At 32.8% G+C, this 15,728-nt stretch overlaps 2 protein-coding genes across 2 annotated transcripts; both read right to left on the bottom strand.

The window, feature by feature from the left end:
- Positions 1-5,732, bottom strand: LOC101248973 (peroxidase 11). Its single transcript, XM_004238945.5, has 4 exons — positions 2,855-5,732; positions 2,152-2,343; positions 1,606-1,771; positions 1-591 (listed from the first exon to the last, which is right to left on the bottom strand). Exons 1-4 carry the CDS (start codon positions 3,098-3,100, stop codon positions 152-154), a joined length of 1,044 nt encoding a protein of 347 aa, XP_004238993.1. The 5' UTR covers positions 3,101-5,732; the 3' UTR covers positions 1-151.
- A 5,962-nt stretch (positions 5,733-11,694) lies between these two features.
- Positions 11,695-14,418, bottom strand: CHI1 (chalcone--flavonone isomerase 1). Its single transcript, NM_001320711.1, has 4 exons — positions 14,308-14,418; positions 12,779-12,937; positions 12,420-12,643; positions 11,695-12,250 (listed from the first exon to the last, which is right to left on the bottom strand). The coding sequence occupies exons 1-4, from the start codon at positions 14,405-14,407 to the stop codon at positions 12,053-12,055; spliced, it is 681 nt and encodes a 226-aa protein (NP_001307640.1). The 5' UTR covers positions 14,408-14,418; the 3' UTR covers positions 11,695-12,052.
- Between the last annotated feature and the right edge of the window lie 1,310 nt (positions 14,419-15,728).

Below are 15,728 nucleotides of genomic sequence, written 5' to 3'. Positions count from 1 at the left end.
TTATAACAAAAGCTTCAATAATTCTTATTAATAACATCATAATTTTTCTTTTTGAGAAATTACAAACAAAATCAAATACAAAACCCAAACAATTTTTTTTTGTGTGTATAATAATATTACATAATTAACTCAATATATTTTTTTTCTTCTTCTATGTGTTCACAAACCTACAACTCTTTCTCACTTCTCCATTCACATAAGTCTCTGGATTTGTAATATTTCCCATTTTGACCATTGATTCAGCAAATTGTTCAAAAAATGCAATTGTATTTGTTGCATATTTTTCAACAATTTTTTTAGTTTGAATCCCAAGAAAACTTGAATAAAGTTGTTGATCTGAATTTATGAGTCCTTCACCTTTAAGTAAGACATGATAATATGAATTATCAAATAAATTTGGAGTAATATTGTCCATTGATGTTTCATTGTTGTCTGATGATCCATTAATTTCAATTGGAGGACATAATGATTTTAATTTAGTAAGATATGAGGATGAAATTGGATTTATATATGAAGTACTTGTCATTTTGAAATCTCCATATATTCTATTTCTGAAATTCACACATCTTGCTTTTCCTATGGTATGTGCACCTGCCAAATTTTGAACACAATTAAGTAAAAATAAGATAAATTTTGTGTAATCCTTTAATTTAAAAAGTCATGTAATTAATCTTTTGTACAATACATAAACAAACACTCAAATTTGATCCAAGCTGACAATTAAACACTCCAACTCATACTCGTTAATTAGAAATACTTTAACTTTGAAAGTGTATATCTAGGACACGTTGTTGGAAGTCTCAACTAACAACTAAATACTTCAACTCTTCCTCGTTAATTAGTGGTACTCCAACTTTGATAGTGTATATATACCTAGGCATAATACATATATTGGACCTTAAACTTAACTTTAAATTTTAACTTTGACCTCCAACTGTCATAATAAACAAACAGACACTTTAACTATCCAACTTTTAAATAAATAAACACATGAGTCCTACATGGCAAAATACACATAGGACACCACGTAGGACAAAAAATGACATGTAGGATGACATAATTTGTTCAATTTTATACATGTTTAAGTGTCTACTTGTGCACACCCAAAGTTGAAGGGCATAACTGTGATTTGAAGCCAAGTTGAAGGGTATATTTATGTATTATGCCTATATATCTAAAACATGTTGGCTTAGTCTCAACTAACAACTAAACAATCCAACTCGTCCTTGTAAATTAGCAATATTCCAACTTTTAAAGTGTATATCTAGGACACCTTAACTTGGTCAGAACTGACAACTAAACTCCTCAAGCTCATCCTTGTTGTGTCTCGTAGACACCTGACGTTGATCTGACACATAAAATTTTAGATGCGTAGAGATATGATTATTTTGTAAGTTTGGAGTGTTCTGTTCATTTTAATTGTGAATATATTTAGACATATATTCGCTAAGATTTTTGAAAAGTAATTTACATATATAGAAACTAGGTAATAAGTATACATATAATTAATTACAATCAAAGATTTTTTTTCTTATTTTACTATCCAAAATACAAATTGTGTCACGTAAATTGAAACGAAGATTATATATATCAAATAATGCTTACCAGAAAGAGCAACCATATCAGTAACAGAAAGTCCTTGTGATATAAACTTAGAAATAATAGAAATTAATCCTTCATCAGCTGTTGGAAGATTTGTATCTGTCAATTCATATCCTGCTTTTTTTGAGTCTTTTCTACCTAATGGAACATCCCAATAAGGTCCACCAACCTAGTACACAAATTAATTAATAAACATCATTAATTAATTAATTAATACAACTTTAATTATTCCTATAATCATAATTTTAAAAAAGTAAACATTAATATTCTAATAATATCATAAACAACATTCCAAAGAATATAATGTATCAAAAAAATCGCATCTTAGTTGTACATACAATCAGACTGTTATGTTATATTATATATTCTAACAATATTTCTAGACAAATAACCTAGTTATAAAAAGATTTAACTGTATATAAACTCAAATGACCCTTATTCATATGATGATATTTTTATTTAAATGATAACCAAAGTAACCTAAACACTAATAATTTAATAATATTATATATTATCATAAATAAATTTAATTTCTAAGAATATAATTACCAGAAGAACAGCATCTCTAGCAGCAATAGTTAGAATATCAGCACAAGAAACAGTTCCTGGACACTCAGATTCAATTCTATTTTTAATCCTATCAATAATTTTGAATCCTTTTAGTGCATTTTTGTTGTTTGGAGCATTCTTTTCTCCTTTTAATGTCACTGTATCATCCAACAATACCGAACCATCGCAACCCTGTTACAGTACAATTCAACATGATATCAGTGCAGATAAAATGTTCGCAAGTTTAAATCTTATCACCATCTATAAAGTGAACGAAATATTTCCATGTGTTTGACAACGAATTTTATGCTTTAAACCAATTGACAACTCTTTTGGTTTGTATTTAAAAATTGACCACTTTTTCAAAATTAGATTTATTTCAGACTACTTGTCTAATTTTAAAGAAGTGACTCACTAAGTGGTTATTTGTGTAAATATATGTTGAACTTATGCAAAAGAATCAGGTCACAGGAAAGGAGAGATCATTCAAATATAATATAATTAAGTAATAAAAATCATATATTTTCAAATCTTTACATGTTGAAAATTTACATCCGGTGACCACTTTGTGGTGTATTTAAAAGTTGACCACATTTACGTATACCTCTCTCTACTATTTGTTTCCTTTTAAATGAAATGCTCGTACAGTCTAACAATTACAATAAATTGAATTGAGAACATCTTCATATTTTCGTTTACGTACCTGAACAAAACAATCGTGAAAATGTAATCTCAAAATCAGAGCAGCATTACGAGGATCAGAAAGACAAGCACATTCCATTTCTTTCCTCACAATTCCTTCTACAGAAGGACATGTTTTTTTATAATAATCAAGACTTAAATGTGAATCACTAATTCCATTCAATTTACTAAAATAAATGCCAATAAATACCAAAACCAAAAACTCAAAAATCACAATTCTTGATTGACAAAAATTAATAAAAGCCATTGATATGAACTTTTTATTTTTGGGCTAGTGAGTAGTGAAGATGAAGAATATACAAAATATGATTAATATTATCACTTAATATATAGTAATATAGTATATAAGAAAAGTAAGTTAACTTAGGATTTTGGTTAAAGTAATTATTATTATTTTTTTGTCCTATGTTTAAAAAAGTTTTATTATTAGTCAATAGAAGATGTAACTAATATAGTTGGCTAAGTTAGGTGATTGATCTCACACCAAATATTACCAAATAATATGAGACATAAATCGTAGGTTTTATGTGTGTTTTTAAGGAGAGTTTTGTACGCAAATGTTAAGGCAAGTGACCAAACAAATATTTTTTTGTGTTTTTTTTTCAATAACTTTATTTACCATGTTTGAATAATTTAATTATTTTGTTGACATTTAGAAAGGTCAAAATTATATTTAATTGAACATAATAATTTTGTGAACAAGTACAAGGAATATATGTTGCTTCTAGGTCTTGAGTTTCATTGATTATGTAAAATAATTTTTACACTCTCAGATATAAGTTCAAATAGATACAAGTAATTATTTATAGTATATATCCATTTATTACTTCTTTTTTTTCTCGATTTTAACCGATGTTTTTTAAGATGGGGAAAAGTCTACGTACTTACATTTTATCTGTTTTAGATTTTACTAAAGATCACACTGGATATTGTTGCGGTTGTATTTTCCAAACAACAATGATTCAAGTGTTATATAATAAATCACTCTACCTTCTCTAGATCCCACTAACATGTTGTTATTGTATATGGCTAAGCAACAATGATCCAAGTGTTATATAATAAAGGGAAACTGATCTAATATACCCCTGAACTTTGTCATTTAGAGCCGATATACTCATCGTTATAAAAGTGGCTCATATATAGCCTTACTATTATGAAAGTGACTCATATATATATATACCTTTACTCTTATGAAAGTGGCTCATATAAGCTGTTTTTTTTTCTTTCAAATTTTCACTCGATGTATTAAGCCCCCGCATTGGAGCTCCGACTAAATTTTAGTCGCGCACTACAACACCATTTTGGTGTGAAGCTTCCAATAAAATTTTCTCCATACATAGAACTTGAAATCAAGACCTCTAATTAAAGATGAAGCAGTTCCACCAACTACTTCGCCATAAGGAGATGGAACAGAAAACTAGTCATATATAGTACTATTTGATTGATTATAAAATCTAATTAATATGATTTTTAAATTTGTTAATTCTTAGGTTCTAGATTTGAACTGTCATTAAGTGTTATTAGTCCTGATTTGGTAATTAAAGGCTTCACAGTCTATTTTTAGTAAAATGGAAACTTGTTCAAAACAAAGAATTAATTAACACGATACTATTTTTCTAAAGTTTAATTCATGTACAAGAATGGTTGATTTCTTCATATTTTGCTGTTTTTTCTTCTCTACAAAAGCTAACTTTGATTAATCTGATTACAATCTTGTAGCTCAAGATAAAACTAAAGTAGTAGAAAATTTCAACAAAAAATCATGATGAAAATGTAAAAAATGAATGTTGATATCAACGGAGTAAAAAAATTTGATATTTACACCAATCCAAAAAAATGTATAACATGTCTTTCTATACACTCTTTATCACTATAACTATAGTGCTGATACACTTTTCTGCGTTACCAACTGCGTGAAGTTTAGTAATTCAACAATGAAAATAAAACCATCTTCGTTGGTGTGTAAGTATATATGCCTCAGGTTCAACCAAAATAAACTGCAAAAGATGAAAATGAAATATCAACACTGAATCCTCAAAAGAAACGATTACAGTAACCTAATGTGAACGGACATCATAAGAACGAACGCAGAAAAATACGTCATTGGAGATGGGGGAGTGGTTCCCCCTCGTATCATTGTTATCCTGTGCTTCCCTTATCATCTGGCTAGGCCTGCTAGGTTATAACTTAAAGTTAAGATCTCACTCATTTTCCAGGTAAAGGTAAACTGACCTCTGCACAATTGCAGAACGAATTAATTCTGTATTTTTTACGTTCTTGTTGGGAAGAAAATTAATGTTATAATGATTATGGCTTGTAGCTCGGAATGGAATTTGGTGCGCGACAACACAGTTCGTCCAAGAACTTTGGAAAGCCAATGTCATGCATTTCCTAGTTTCCTGTTTCGTGTACATACAAAGAACAGCTGACTCTGAGAATGATAAAAGTTCTCAATATAAGCTCGGGTTAACTAGGACAGAAGGAGTCCTCTGTTCGTGTTCCGCATCAAATAAAACATAATATGTTGTTCATAAAAAAGTAATAGGAACCTCTGATAGTGTTCACCCGAGGAAAAAGTCTAGACATAGCAGTTGTCACCACCCAAATTTTGCAAGTCGTGATGGCACCTATGTTCCGTAAGCCAACCCAACATATTAACCCAACTAAACCAACAAATGAGTAAAAAAGACCAACGCTTAGCAAGAATCTCCAACATTGAGTTCCTTATAAGTACGAAATGCGGAAGATAAAATATATCACCCCAAGAATTGGTGTCTAAAGTACAAGAGCTTCTAAAATTCGATGCAAGTCTGAAATTAAATGACAAATCTAACATAAGGGATATCCTGTTTGAATACTAATAACAGAATAAATAAAAGATAGAGGGAGGTGTGGGCCACGGAACAGCCAAGCAGCTCACCACAACTCCAAGCTCGGACTCAAATTGCTCCACAAGATGTGCTCCTACTCGGAATCGAATCTGCACCACAAAGAGTGCAACAAGCGTAGTATGAGTACGAAACCACGTGTACCCAGTATGTCTCATTGACCGACAACGAAGAAGTAGTGACGGGAGTTATATAAGAAAATAAATTCTTAGATTGTACAAGTATATATATATATATATATTACACTTACTATTTAAGTTTCATCAATAAAGGAAATCAACATTTAATATTTTCCAAACACCAAACGAAACATATAGTCATCAAGAATGAATGATGGGATGAAATGCAATGCAATATGATGCCATGTAATGATATGTCTCAGAATGCCCAGTACTCACTCAACCGTATATACATGATACTCCTCAGAAATACATCGAGAGTTCATGACCCATGGAGGACTCGCGAGGTCTATATACCGACACGGACGATCTCCACGTGTCTGTGCGGACGATCTCAACGTACTATCATAATATCAAACAATTTTCGCATGGACGGTCTCCACGTGCCCAAATTACAATCTTAACATCTCATCATCCCCAGCACGGACGATCTCCACGTGCCCAACTTATACTCAGTCTCATCTCTATGCATGTGCACAATATTGTTTCAATAGAGGGAATGCTGATGCATCTCAATCAATCAATATGAATATAATACATAACCACCTCAATTATCTCAACTATACGGGTGAAATAAATAAAACACAATCACACAAGGAATTCAAGTCAATAATATATCAGCTAATGCCCATATGCTTTGTCATTCTCAAATTTCAACCCACATTCTATAATAGAAATTTTCCGTTTTATAACACCGGTACTCGTACCAATGCCCGTCACACCATTGATACGAGACCACCATATTTTCCCCTTACCCCTTTGTCTATTTTTATTTTTAATCTTTAATTAGGAAAACGTCCTTCAACAAGTCTAACAAGTCTTAACATATCTTAGATGCCGAGCTTTTGCCACGAATCTTTTAAGATTTTTCCTTTCCTTTTCGCAAGGTTTCGGAACGTTCCCAATCTACCAATTTTGCAATATTCGTAAGTAAGCAATTTTTGTAGACATTCAAATTATTATATGTCTATCATAGACGCTAACACTCACTCATTTTTTCAACAAACTCCAAATCTTGATATATATTTGTATGCCAAATTTTTCATACTTGCTAAATTTCAAGCCAAGAACTTAACTCTAACCTCTTCAAATGGACTAAAATTCAATGTTAGATCATATAAAATAACACCAAATAATTAATTATCAATCCCAATATATATTAAAAACTAGCATTTTAATATACGAATAAAACACGAACCAACTTCCCACCCTTTGGCAGAAGTGGAACGCCCCTCCCCCCTTTTCACGTTTTTTTTTCTTTCTTCGTTGGCACTGCCCATTTCAAACATCTCCCATGCCAATCATTGGCATATGGTTGCCAAATGATTGGTATCCATTTTTATCACCCCCACTATATAATCCAAACATAAAAACATAAAAAAAAAAAACTTCCACCATTAATTTCCAATTAAAAAATCTATTACCATTGTATACATTATTTTTTTTTTGCAGAAACCCATTTGTAAACAACTGCCAATTTTCTAGAATATTTATCAAATTCCAATCATTGGCAATCATTGACAATGATTGGCTCAATCTTATTCCTACCATTCTGAAATTAACAATATATATAATAAATTCTTTTGACAAAATCACAGAAAACATTAACCTGCAGCCATTCAACTATTCGACTTCGATCGATTTATATATATATATATATATTTATTTTTTTTGAATACTAACCCAATTGCTAACAATGTAATATAATTTAGTAATCATCACCAACTTACCCATTATTTCTTATCACCCATTATCAATATAGCATAAAATAATAACACAATCCCAAGCACTCCAACAATATATTACTATATATAGAATTGAAAAGAACGAATATCTCATATCTTTACCTGAACAATGGCTATGATTTTTCTCCCTCTTGCTGGTCGCCTGTGGTAAGGTTTCGCCTCCCCACTTTTCGTTTTTCTTTTCTTCTAAATAAGAAATTATTTACCGTGAAACTCCACTAACCTATTTTCTAATTATTTATTTAATAAAAGTTTCATCAATTGGGTACTCATAGTTATCTAATAGTTTAAAAATACCCCTTTAAATTTTCAAAAGGAGTCAAACTAGTCCTAGTTCTCAAAACGACCTAGCGGGTCGTTACATCACTTACCACTTAAACAAATGTTCATCCTCGAACGGAAAAAGAAAAGAGCTAACCTGGACGCTAAAAAAGATGAGGATATTTACTCCTCATGTCTGCCTCTGTCTCCCATGTAGCCTCCTCCACTGGACGATGCTTCCACTGAACCTTTACTGAAGCAATCTCTTTGGACCTTAGCTTCCGAATTTGCCTATCCAAAATGGTGATCGGCTCTTCCTCAAAAGTCAAATTCTGATCAAGTAACACTGAATCCCATTGAATCACGTGATCACCACCCTGATGATACTTCTTAAGCATTGAAATATGAAATACAGGATGGACACCTGACAACCCAGGTGGCAAAGCCAACTGATATGCCACCTCACCAATACGCTCCACAACCTCGAAAGGACCAATGTACCTTGGACTCAACTTGCCCTTCTTTCCAAATCTCATCACACCCTTCATGGGTGAAACCTTAAGTAGAACCCTCTCTCCAACCATAAACTCTAAATCACGAATCTTTCGATCTGCATAACTCTTTTGCCTACTCTGAGCCATGAGAAGTCTATCTTGGATCAACTTGACCTTGTCCAAGGACTCCCTCAACAAATCTGTACCCCATGGTCTAACCTCAAATGCATCAAACCAGCCAATTGGAGATCGACATCTCCTGCCATACAGAGCCTCAAATGGTGCCATCTCAATGCTCGAGTGAAAACTATTATTGTAAGCAAACTCCGCTAGAGGCAAGAACTGGTCCCACTGACCACCAAAGTCAATCACACACGCCCGCAACATCTCCTCGAGAACCTGAATAGTACGCTCAGATTGACCATCAGTCTGAGGGTGAAAGGCTGTACTAAGATCCACCCGAGTGCCCAACTCTTTCTGCATAGACCGCCAGAAATGAGAGGTAAATTGGGTGCCACGATCAGAAATAATAGATATAGGAACCCCATGCAAACGAATTATCTCTTGAATATAGATCTTGGCTAACTTCTCTGAGTTATAGGTAGTCTGAACTGGTACAAAGTGTGCAGACTTAGTCAGTCGATCCACGATGACCCATATAGCATCAATCTTACCCAAGGTACGGGGCAACCCTACCACAAAGTCCATAGCAATGCGCTCCCACTTCCACTCAGGTATGGGCATCCTCTGAGTCACACCTCCAGGCTTTTGGTGTTCATACTTCACTTGCTGACAATTCAAACATCGAGATACAAAATCTACCATGTCCCTCTTCATTCGACACCACCAATAGTGTTGCTTCAAGTCACGATACATCTTAGTAGCCCCCGGATGAATAGAGTACCTCGAACTATGAGCCTCCTCCATGATCAATCTAGTCAAATCACCTGTACGAGGGTTTTATTTACCCTAAATTTTTTACCATAAATAGGCTTTCCTTGTAGGAAAAGGTTTTAGATTGACTAATCCTTTTCTTGTAGGAAAAGGTTTATGACTCTATAAATAGAGGCATGTTCCTTCTAACTCAATCAGCATTCACAATGTAGTCTTAAGAGCTTTGAGAGTTTTGGTTAGAGGGAGAATTTATGGGTCACAAGCTTGATACGTTATCACTTGTGTGAACCTCTCATGTATTCTGAGTGAATTGGTTGAGGTTGTTTCTCTCTGTATTTTGTACTCTCATATTTATAGTGGATTGCTCACCTCTTTTGTAGACGTAGGTCGATTGACCGAACCGCGTTAAATCTTTGTGTCCTTTTGGTATATTTCTCGTTGTCTTATTACTCGTGATCTTTCAAGGTTTGTTTTGCTAGCTTCCGCATTGACACCTGCTTATTTTCAGTCCTAACAAGTGGTATCAGAGCCAAATTCAATGACGGAGTCAGTTTAGTGGTTTGATAATCGATGATTGAACCAGGTTAGAAAGATGTGTTCATCTTGGCGGTGTAGTTCTAGCAGTAACCTTTTTGACAGTAATGAAGATTTTGTTGGAGAAATTGTTTCAAAGTGATTCTTTGTGTTGAGACATAAATTTTGCAAAGGAGATTATGGAGAGGTGAAGCAATTTGTTGAAGATTAAGTCAAGAATGTGGACAAATTTATTTTGTCAGAAATTCAAGCCAAGGGGGAGATTTGTTGGGTTTTATTTGCCCTAAATTTCTTACCATAAATAGGTTTTCCTTGTAGGAAAAGGTTTTGGATTGACTAATCCTTTTCTTGTAAGAAAAAGTTTAGGACTCTATAAATAGAGGCATGTTCCTTCTAACTGAATCAGCATTCACAATGTAGTTTTATGGGCTTTGAGAGTTTTGGTTAGAGGGAGAATTTGTGGGTCACAAGCTTGATACGTTATCACTTGTGTGAACCTCCCTTGTATTCTGAGTGAATTGGTTGAGGTTGTTTCCCTCTGTATTTTAACCTCTCATATTTATAGTGGATTGCTCATCTCCTTTGTGGACGTAGGTCGATTGACCGAACCACGTTAAATCTTTGTGTCCTTTTGGTATATTTCTCGTTGTCTTATTACTCGTGATCTTTCAAGGTTTGTTTTGCTAGCTTCCGCATTTACACCTGCTTATTTCCGGTCCTAACACCTGTTTCTTCTCAGGGTCAATGCCAGAGACTTTCGCGGTAGAACTACTCTTTGGTGATTATCTTTGGAGAGTCAAGGTTCCCATCATGCCCTCGTTGATGTAGATCTCTGGTTCATGCATGCCACAGTAATTGCACGAGACCATTTCACATAACGTTTGCCAATTCCTTTCCGTGCTCTTAAGCTAAACTCTTGCCCACGTCATAGCCTCACAATATGATTCCCCTGAATCAAATAAGCAAGATGGTAAACCAAGAATATGCAACACAAATCTCCGAAACAAGCATATTAGAAGGAACATTTTTTTCTCATACTGTGACGAAAAAGATTTGTATATACTAGGATCCTTCTTTAAACAGTACTCTTTAACACCTTAAAAAATACTCTCCTATTGAGAGAAGAACCCTATTTACAAAGTTCGTTTAGAAGCTTGATTGATATCTAAGCTCTCTTATTACTTGAAAAAATACAGACAATAATTCAACAGAACTATAGGATATTCTCTTGCACATCTCAGAATGACATATCGAAGGTACCTTAATGAGCACTCAGCAGAAAACAGATCCACCAATAGCAAACCAGGTTCACGTTCATGCCAAACTGATCTGCTACAAAATTCTTGATAACACCAAGATTGTTTTGCAATCTATATCGACAAGATGTCATGAAAAGAACTATTCCACAGCAAATGATGCAATTCATAGTTCACAGCTATAGAGAAGAAGTACCAGCTATTCAAAGAAATCAACAAATCACACATTCCAAAAACAAAATGACAACTTAACTACTCGTCTATCCCAACCTAACTTCTATAATTCTTCACCCTCGAATTGTTCAAAATGTACATCATCATATGCAACTAAAGCTTAATTATTTGAATCATCTCGACCATACTTTAACAAGTGACTTGTACAACTAGTCCAGGTTCCTAAAGTAGAATAGAGAATATTTTTACTGATTACATTGATGCCTACAGGCACAAAGATAATTGAGAAGAAGACGACAATACAACAAATGTTAAAATGCTTCCATCGTATATTGACAGAAGTTATTTCTATACTCAAAATATTTATCGAAACACTCTTAGTTTGCTAATAATATCATTATTTTTCAAAAAAAAATAAAAATATATATATATATATATATATTCAACATCCAACATATTCTCATTACTGCAGTCACATATCACTCACAATTCAAATGGTAAGAAAATACTCTTCAAAGAACATTGATATAAATTCAACAAAGGCATTTTGAATCTCTCACATTTACATAATTAACAGACTTAAAGTGGGACCTTATTGCACACTATTGCATAGTAGAAAAGCTAGGCTAAAATCATTTGTCTAATATCCTCAAGATACCTTGACACATTAGACCGAGTTGACAAGGGCGTTTCAGCACCAGAAAGCTCTTTTATTGTCCTAAGTAGACTCCACTTTCTGACATGGTCTATTTCTCTTCGATTTCTGTAGTCCAGTTACTGGACTGACGATAGCTCACTTCCTGGTTTTTCACAAACCAACAGTTCTGATACTCTTTTTGCAATACTACACTTTGCTGCAGGGGAAACTCCGTGCTCGCCAATTATGGAATCCAGCACTGCTTCTGACAATTGTTTGTTCTCTATAACAGCATTCCCAACACAAGGAACTGAATCATCTTCAGAGAAGCTAATCTGGACTCGGACAAAAAAATACAAAAGAAACATCAATGAGCTTATAGATAAATGCAATCCATTTTTTTTGGTGCACAAATATTGTCCAAAGGGTCCTAATCGATGATGAAACTTGCAAAAGTCTTTTTTTTTTTTTTGGTTATCGTTCAATATAGTTGATCATACATACTGTCAATGATCCAAGCGGTGATTGAGTAAAAAGGATGGAGGCACCAGGTGGGAAGGTTTCACTCTGGAAAACATCGAGGAACTTCTCAATGGCCTGCATCTCTGCATCACTGTAGGTTCCTATTGCTTTCCAATATGCAACACAATTTTCTGCTACCTTCTCAGAGTATTGCTTACCCGTCAAGGGCAAGATCATAGTCACTCGAGTGAATTTCTCAAATGGACCTACCAGAGAGGAAAGATGAAAATATTATCAAACGTTAATTTTCGATGGAAACAAATCTCTTGATTGTATTAAGACCCTAATACTTAGCATCTTACATAATAAACCCCAGCTTAATTCTTCTATTCAGCAAATACCTGTAACGATATCCCTGAAGAATTCGACTGAATGTTCCAACTCCTCAGAGCTTTTCCCTTTCCATTTATCAGCTAGAAATGGAATAGCACTCTCTTCCAAGTACACACCGATCGCAGTAAACTTCACAAATTTTCCTTCAATCTCCAAACCTCTATTCCCTAAACACATATCGAAATTAAATTCATTATACATAAACAAATTGGATTCTGTACTACGAGAATCATCATGAATTAACAAGTTTTACACTAGCTACCAGACACATAAATTTTTTTAATTCAACCATACATTATTTTTTTTAAAAAAAACTAAACACATTGAATTCTTTACTACGAGAATTCATCATGAATTAACAAGTTTTAAGCCAGCTAAACACATAAAAAAAATTATTCTACCATATATTATAGAAAAATAAAAAACCTAAACAACCATGAGAATTCATCATGAATTAACAAAACACACAAGTAATTATTCAACCATACATTATAAAAAAAATAACAAAACTAACCAAATTGAATTCTCTGTTACTCGAATTCATCATGAATTAACAAGTTTCACCGCAGCTACCAAACACACATAAGAAATCATTCGACCATACTTTATAAAGAAAAAAGAAAAAAAAGGCCAAATATACCTCAAACTCTCATACATGGTATGCAGATACCATTCGTTATACTTTTGGGACATTGGCGCCCCTATAATTCAAAAATAGATCATATATACCCTTAATACTAACGGACATACACGAAGAGACGGAGTCTGAATTTTCAATAAGGGGGTTCAAAATCTATAAAATTAGACACATGAATAAACGAAGGGAATTCGGATGAACCCCTTTGTTCAAGGTACATACACGTGTCATAATCTTGTCCACTACATACATGTGTCATAGTATTATCCACTATATACATGTGTCATAATATTATCCACTACATACACGTGTCCAGAGGCGGACTCACATGGTGTCCGCCGGGTGATCGAGCACCCATTAACTTCGTTACAGAATATATATATCTATGTAGAAATCGGTAGGTATTTGTATAAAATTAACATAAAACACCCAATGAATAAATGATTTAGTTGGCCCAATAGCTCCTAGATGGGTACTTTAAGACTTTTTAAGTGTTGTTGTACCAAGGTTCGAATCTCACTCTTAACACATGATTCAACATTTATTAAATATAAAATCGACAGATGTGTTCCGATTTAGTCTTTCTTTACATTGAAGAACATATATACTCTATGCTCTAGTTTTTGAAGGGCATAAACACCAACCGCACATATATACTGTACGCTCTAGTTTTTAAAGGGCATAATCACCAACATTGGTTGGTGTCTGCATACCATTTAAAATATTTCAAATATATTTATCCTTTTCTCCAAATAAAACAACAAAACCTAACCACATTGAACTCTCTACCACTCGAATTCATCATGAATTAACAAGTTTTACGCCAGCTACAAAACCCACACATAAGAAATTATTCAACCATACATTATTAAAAAAAAAATTAAAAAAAATTAACAAAACCTGCGCCGGCGAGAAAAAACATATTGTTGGAGCCCAGAGGATTCACCATTGTTGGTGGGAACACGTGATTCTCTACCTGCAATTTTGTAACAACCGCCATTTAAGATCTATTAGTATTCCACTTTTACACGGAAAATTTTATATAGAAGAAGACACAGTGGTATAATGGTAATAATAGAGTTTATTCAAGGGTAAAATTGACCGACAATGATTTAGTTGTTAGGTACGGTTAATGGCTCACAGTTCTTACGCACCAAATTGCCGCCAGTCAAACTACTTATAGCCTTACCCAACTTTCTTTAACTAATAAATGCCTCAATTATTTCGTATTTCGAGAGTTAAATTAATACTTTTTATCTAATAAATATTTTTTAGTCTAATAATATTTATCGATTATTTACTTTGCACACTTCGATTAAAAATATAGAAAAATTTACTGTGGCTTCAGATTTTTTAATCGTAGTGTACAACTTAATTAGATAAAAATGATTGAAAATTCAATAAATAAAGTAAAGACAAAATAATATAAAGCCTTCGGTAAGTTATTGTCATAGCTATTGTAGTTTTTCCTCCTTCTATGTTTCTAAAACACTACATGAAAAGATCCAAAAAGTTATAATAAAGTTTTTGTCTAAATTAGAAGAAATTTTGAAAAATTAATATCCTAGTCATAAAATTTTTCATTTTAGGAAAAAAAATTACGTAATAAACATGTTCTTTGAAATGGGTCGGGATGGATTGAAAAAAATCCAATAGGAAGACTAATAATATATATATATATATATATATATATATATATATATATATATATATATATATATATATTTTAAATATTCAAAATTGTATTTGAGGATATTGAAATCTAATTTAATATTTTGAACATTAATTAAAGCTTAAGAAAAATAACATGATAACTAATAATTTGAAATGACGAAGCAACAAAATTATTGTGTTTCTTTTTCATAATTTTAAGGTAAAATTATTATTTGTCCCTTAAAAGTTAATAATTACAAAAATCTCTCAAACTGATACAATAATATAAACGCTAATACATTAATTTGATGAGCGAAATATATTACATTTATACATGATACATTAATCTGATGTACATTTTATACATAATACACCAATATGATGCGCGAGATATATTAATCTGATATGTGAGATACATTAATTTGATGCGCTGATACATTAATCTGATGCGTGAAAGTGAGAAATTTTGAAAATTTGTTAAACTAATATGGGATAATGGTAATAAGAGAATGTAAAGGTGGAATTTCTTTCATTTCGTAATTTTAATTTGTTTTTGTAGAGGCCCAAGGGTATCAAAATAAAGATAAAGACAATGGTGTCAATTTGATATATTGATATTATTGGAGAAAATGCACAGGTACCCTTCAATTTATTCTCGAAATTGCAGA

The sequence above is a fragment of the Solanum lycopersicum genome, chromosome 5, assembly GCF_036512215.1.
Source record: "Solanum lycopersicum chromosome 5, SLM_r2.1".
In the NCBI taxonomy this organism is placed as follows: domain Eukaryota; kingdom Viridiplantae; phylum Streptophyta; class Magnoliopsida; order Solanales; family Solanaceae; genus Solanum; species Solanum lycopersicum.
The sequence above is the reverse complement of the archived record's forward strand: the minus strand, read 5'-3'. Positions and strand labels throughout refer to the sequence as shown.